Source organism: Oncorhynchus kisutch, linkage group LG15 (assembly GCF_002021735.2).
Source record: "Oncorhynchus kisutch isolate 150728-3 linkage group LG15, Okis_V2, whole genome shotgun sequence".
Classification (NCBI taxonomy): Eukaryota; Metazoa; Chordata; class Actinopteri; order Salmoniformes; family Salmonidae; genus Oncorhynchus; species Oncorhynchus kisutch.
The window spans coordinates 93,792,602-93,798,725 of NC_034188.2; the positions used below are offsets into that span (position 1 = coordinate 93,792,602).

Sequence of the window (6,124 nt, forward strand, 5' to 3'; positions counted from 1 at the left end):
TAATGGCTGCTGTCGTAATGGCCACTGTTGTAATGGCTGCTGTTGTAATGGCTGCTGTCGTAATGGCCACTGTCGTAATGGCCACTGTCGTAATGGCCGCTGTTGTAATGGCCGCTGTCGTAATGGCTGCTGTCGTAATGGCTGCTGTTGTAATGGCTGCTGTTGTAATGGCCGCTGTTGTAATGGCCACTGTCGTAATGGCCGCTGTCGTAATGGCTGCTGTCGTAATGGCTGCTGTCGTAATGGCCACTGTCGTAATGGCCACTGTCGTAATGGCCGCTGTTGTAATGGCTGCTGTCGTAATGGCTGCTGTCGTAATGGCCACTGTCGTAATGGCCACTGTCGTAATGGCCACTGTCTAATGGCCGCTGTCGTAATGGCCGCTGTTGTAATGGCCGCTGTTGTAATGGCCGCTGTCGTAATGGCCGCTGTCGTAATGGCTGCTGTCGTAATGGCTGCTGTCGTAATGGCTGCTGTCGTAATGGCTGCTGTTGTAATGGCTGCTGTTGTAATGGCTGCTGTCGTAATGGCTGCTGTCGTAATGGCCGCTGTTGTAATGGCCGCTGTCGTAATGGCTGCTGTCGTAATGGCTGCTGTTGTAATGGCTGCTGTTGTAATGGCCGCTGTTGTAATGGCCACTGTCGTAATGGCCGCTGTCGTAATGGCTGCTGTCGTAATGGCTGCTGTCGTAATGGCCACTGTCGTAATGGCCACTGTCGTAATGGCCGCTGTTGTAATGGCTGCTGTCGTAATGGCTGCTGTCGTAATGGCCACTGTCGTAATGGCCACTGTCGTAATGGCCACTGTCTAATGGCCGCTGTCGTAATGGCCGCTGTTGTAATGGCCGCTGTTGTAATGGCCGCTGTCGTAATGGCCGCTGTCGTAATGGCTGCTGTCGTAATGGCTGCTGTCGTAATGGCTGCTGTCGTAATGGCTGCTGTTGTAATGGCTGCTGTTGTAATGGCTGCTGTCGTAATGGCTGCTGTCGTAATGGCTGCTGTCGTAATGGCTGCTGTCGTAATGGCCGCTGTCGTAATGGCCGCTGTCGTAATGGCCGCTGTCGTAATGGCCGCTGTCGTAATGGCCGCTGTTGTAATGGCCGCTGTTGTAATGGCTGCTGTTGTAATGGCTGCTGTCGTAATGGCTGCTGTCGTAATGGCTGCTGTCGTAATGGCTGCTGTTGTAATGGCTGCTGTTGTAATGGCTGCTGTTGTAATGGCTGCTGTCGTAATGGCTGCTGTCGTAATGGCTGCTGTCGTAATGGCTGCTGTCGTAATGGCTGCTGTTGTAATGGCTGCTGTTGTAATGGCTGCTGTTGTAATGGCTGCTGTTGTAATGGCTGCTGTTGTAATGGCTGCTGTCGTAATGGCTGCTGTTGTAATGGCTGCTGTTGTAATGGCTGCTGTTGTAATGGCTGCTGTCGTAATGGCTGCTGTTGTAATGGCTGCTGTTGTAATGGCTGCTGTCGTAATGGCTGCTGTTGTAATGGCTGCTGTTGTAATGGCTGCTGTTGTAATGGCCAGCTCATCAAAGCCCCTCTTTAAAAGCAACTGTATCTTTCTGTAGGCGGTTGTTTATGAAATGAAAGGTTTGGATTTCTTCTCTGGGTCTGATACTTTCGATACTCTGTTCTGGGTCTAATACTTTAGATACTCTGTTCTGGGCCTGATACTTTAGATACTCTGTTCTGGGCCTGATGCTTTAGATACTCTGTTCTGGGCCTGATACTTTAGATACTCTGTTCTGGGCCTGATACTTTAGATACTCTGTTCTGGGCCTGATACTTTAGATACTCTGTTCTGGGCCTGACACTTTAGATACTCTGTTCTGGGCCTGACACTTTAGATACTCTGTTCTGGGCCTGATACTTTAGGTCTCAGTTCAACATCAAAGCTCTCTAACAGCTGTTGAAGAGTTTGACCTGTGTTTTATCCCACTATGTAAGGGAAGACCCCCCTGAAATGGACAAAAATGAATGGCAAGTCATTGGCATCGGACAAACCATATACACATTGGTCAATACCACCCAATTGGACGTTTATTCGTGCAAAGTTGATGGCAAATGTCATATGGCTATTGCCAGTTGTAACACTTCAAAAATCCAACAGGGGGTGAGTGCGCTCCACCGTGGTTTTTCATATTGGAAATGGACCTCAAGTCAACATCCAAAAGCAAAATTTTGAAAAAATGATTTTTTTGTCAAAAATTATCACCCCTTAAAAAAGTGCTTTCTGGACCGTTTTTCGAAAATCTTTCGATTTTTTTGTCAATTACACGTGTAATTTTTTTTTTACATGCGCATAAGAAATATGTTTTGTCCATTTACAATGTGATTTCATAGGAAGTCAAAAGTCAAAAGTCAAAAATGTCAAAATGTTGTAAAAAACTTCACACACCCTTAAAATAGTGCTTTCTGGACCGTTTTTCAAAATTCTTTCCATTTTTGTGTCAATTCATCATGTGAAAGAACTATATGAATATACATTTGTAAAATTGTATTATCCCCCCAAAAAATTTACTTGTGCATAAGGAATATGATTTGTCCATTTGCAATATGATTTCATAGGAAGTCAAAAGTGAAAGTCAAAAGTCACTTTTTTTGGGGCCAAATACCATAAGAAATTTGACATGCTAAAAAATCCTGCAGAAATGCAAAATTGACTGGCCAGATGAACTCGGGATGGCCTGGCAGTGATAGTTGCTCCTTTCCATCGCTCATTGTGTTGACTTCATCATGTCCATTTTGTGATGTTTTTTCACTGTTGAATCATATTGCAAGTGTACGGGCATTTGCAATATGGTTCAATGGGCATTTACCATAAGAATTTGACATGCTCAAAAATCCTGCAGAAATGCAAAATTGACTGGCCAGATGAACTCGGGATGGCCTGGCAGTGATAGTTGCTCCTTTCCATCACTCATTGTGTTGACTTCATCATGTCCATTTTGTGATGTTTTTTCACTGTTGAATCATATTGCAAGTGTACGGGCATTTGCAATATGGTTCAATGGGCATTTACCATAAGAAATTGACATGCTCAAAAATCCTGCAGAATGCAAAATTGACTGGCCAGATGAACTCGGGATGGCCTGGCAGTGATAGTTGCTCATTTCCATTGCTCGTTGTGTTGACTTCATCATGTCCATTTTGTGATGTTTTTTCACTGTTGAATCATATTGCAAGTGTACGTGCATTGTTGTGCAACTGGTAATCCAAAAATAAAAATATGGTGATTTCATTATGTCCATTTGTTTATGTTTTCTTACTTTTGCAAAGTCACTGGGCATTTGCAATATGGTTCAATGGGCAGGTACCATCACGAATTTGTCATGCTATAAAAATCCTGCAGGAATGTGAAATTGACTGGCCCGATGAACTCGGGATGGCTGGGCAGTGATTCTGGTTAATCTCAGTCGCTCGTTAGGGTTGATTTCAGAATGTCACTTTGGTGATGGTACCTCACTGTTTAAACATATTGCAAATGGACAAGAGTCACCAGCAAGTCACCGTCCGTCAGTCAATTAGATATCATTCTGACACCAAACTGATACAAACTGACACCAAACCCACTTTTTCCAATTCGTTTAGTAGCCAACTATCACATACTTCAGAGCTGGCCCAAAATTCACAACGCCTTCGGTTCAAACCATAAAAAAAACATAAAACACGTAGTTACGTTCTAGCTGCGGGTCCATTTCTTATGTTATGTGTAGGCCTAGCTGAGGCGACCCCGAATCCCAAGTTTCAGCTCGATCGGTCATTTGGTGTCCGAGCAAAACCCTAATTGGTGCTGAAAATCCACTTTTTTCCATGACTTGCTACGGGGTCCTTGTATGAGCTATCGGACAGAAACGTTGGGGTCCGTCTCTATGGAACGAGACGGTCGCAATGCACCTAGTCTTGCGTTTCTGAGACTTTTCTAAATGTCGTCATTTTCGTAACGGTCAAAATGAATTGAAGTCATTGCAAATGTACGAGGCTGTTTCTCGGTCCGAGAACCTTCTAGAGCCACGTAACTCACCACGCACTATTGACCGGAGGTCTAGAACAGGATTCTAAAGTTTCAGAACTCTAGGTCTGACGGTTCTTTTTTAGCTCGAACAAAGCTAACTATTGCAGTCACTGTCTGTCTCTACGCACCCCAATACGTCCCTCCATCCAAGTTGTGTTTTAGGGTGATTTATTTTTCCTTTAAAATTTTATGGGAAGAATTACTGATTTACAGTTCATAGGGGTTGCCTAATCACATATATGAAGTTTTGGAAAGATCTGACTTTTTTAACCCCTCGAAACAGCCCAAGAGACACCAATTATGGCACTTCCGGTTGGCACAGGAAGCTATAGATCAACACATATCCTCATTGGGGTAGGCTTTTACAGAATCCTGAGTTTTAAGTCCTTATGTTAAGAACTGACTGATTTACACAGGGTTGAATGCACTATGTCTATCAAACTGCAGGCAGGGTATGGGTATACACTTTTAGGGTGATTTTAACCACTTCCGGTTGCTAAAGGAAGCTTAGAATCGACACAGGTAGACCTCATAGTGGCTTGATGGACTGTTACCGAAGACAGGTTCATACGGCATTCATAACCCATATAGGCTTCAGGTTGAATTTAGGTGTGCAGGCAATGTATTCCTATGGGGAGAGAAGTCAATGCAAACTCTTTGAAGTAAACACCCTCTTTTAACTATTAAGGGTTAATGCCACACGGTCAACGTTAGGCTTGCACGGATCGGGAGGACCTTAGGAACATTCCTGTGGTTGAATTGTCCTTCTAAACCTAACGGTTCCGCCGCTGTCACCCAAAAGCAAATTATGTTGTGGTGGAGGCTTCATTTTGGGCCTACTTTTCTAATGGTCGCTGCGCCTAGACCGAGCGAGCTACGGTCAAGCGGGATATCTCGTTGAACTCGGCACGGCCTAGAGATTATGTTTATGCCATTGCCTGCTCTCTGTGTCTTTGAGCACCGCACTTTATCACTCCATCCTTGCTGTGTGTGTATGTGAATGCTTTTCTTTGACATCTGTTGGGAGAAATGACTGATTTACAGTTCATGAGGGTTACCTAGTCACACATATTAAGTTTTGGAGAGATGTGACTTTTCTAACCCTTCAAAACAGACAGTGTGACCCAATTAAAGGCACTTCCGGTTGGCACAGGAAGCTATAAGTAAACACATGTCTTGATTGACATAGACACTTACAGAATCCTGAGTTTTAAGTCTTTAAGTTAAGAATTGACTGATCTACACAGGGTTGAATGCACTATGTCTATCAAACTGCAGGCAGTGTATGGATCAACACTGATAAGGTGATTTCAACCACTTCCGGTTGCTTCAGGAAGCTTAGAATCGACACAGGTAGACCTCATAGTGGTCTGATGGACTGTCATAGAAGACAGGTTCATTAGGCATTCATAACCCACATAGGCTTCAGGTTGAATTTAGAGGTGCAGGCAATGTATTCCTATGGGGAGAGAAGTCAATGCAAACGGTTTGATGTAAACACCTTCTTTTAAATGTTAAGGGTTAATGCCACACGGTCAAGGTTAGGCTTGCACGGATCGGGAGGACCTCAGGAACGTACCTGAGGTCGAATTGTGCTTCTCACCCTAACGGTTCTCTCACTGCCACCCAAAATCAAATGACATTGTGGGGCAGGCTGCATTTTGGGCCTTCTTTTTTTCAAGGTCGCTGCACTCAGAACGAGCTACGGTCAAGCGGGGCGTCTTGTTGAACTCGGCACAGTCTGGAGACTATGGTGATGCCATTTTTTGTGTTGATTTCAGAATGCCATTTTGGTGATGGTCCCTCTCCGTTTAAACACATTGCAAATGTACAAAAGTCAACTAGCAAGTCAGTGTCCATCAGTCAATTAGATGTCATTATGACACCAAACTGATATCAATTGACACCAAACCCACTTTTTCCTACTCATTTAGAAGCCAACTATCACATATGTCAGAGCAGGCCCATAATTCACAGCGCCTTCGGTTTAAAACATAATAAAAACGTAAAACACATAGTTACGTTCTAGCTGCGGGTCCAGGTCGGACATTATGTGTAGGCCTATGTGAGGCGACCCCGAATCCCGAGTTTCGGCTCGATAGGTCCTTCGG

At 44.3% G+C, this 6,124-nt stretch overlaps 1 protein-coding gene across 1 annotated transcript; it reads right to left on the bottom strand.

Moving 5' to 3' along the window:
• Nucleotides 1-358: 358 nt before the first annotated feature.
• Nucleotides 359-4,589, bottom strand: LOC116353727 (histidine-rich glycoprotein-like). Its single transcript, XM_031791465.1, has 3 exons — nucleotides 4,585-4,589; nucleotides 861-1,507; nucleotides 359-807 (listed from the first exon to the last, which is right to left on the bottom strand). The coding sequence occupies exons 1-3, from the start codon at nucleotides 4,587-4,589 to the stop codon at nucleotides 359-361; spliced, it is 1,101 nt and encodes a 366-aa protein (XP_031647325.1).
• Nucleotides 4,590-6,124: the final 1,535 nt, after the last annotated feature.

What these genes read in the sequence shown, in the direction of transcription:
- LOC116353727 (XM_031791465.1), bottom strand. An exon ending in CAGCGGCCATTACGACAGCG is followed by an intron (nt 808 to 860) that starts GCCATTACAACA and finishes AGCGGCCATTAG; the next exon opens with ACAGTGGCCATTACGACAGT.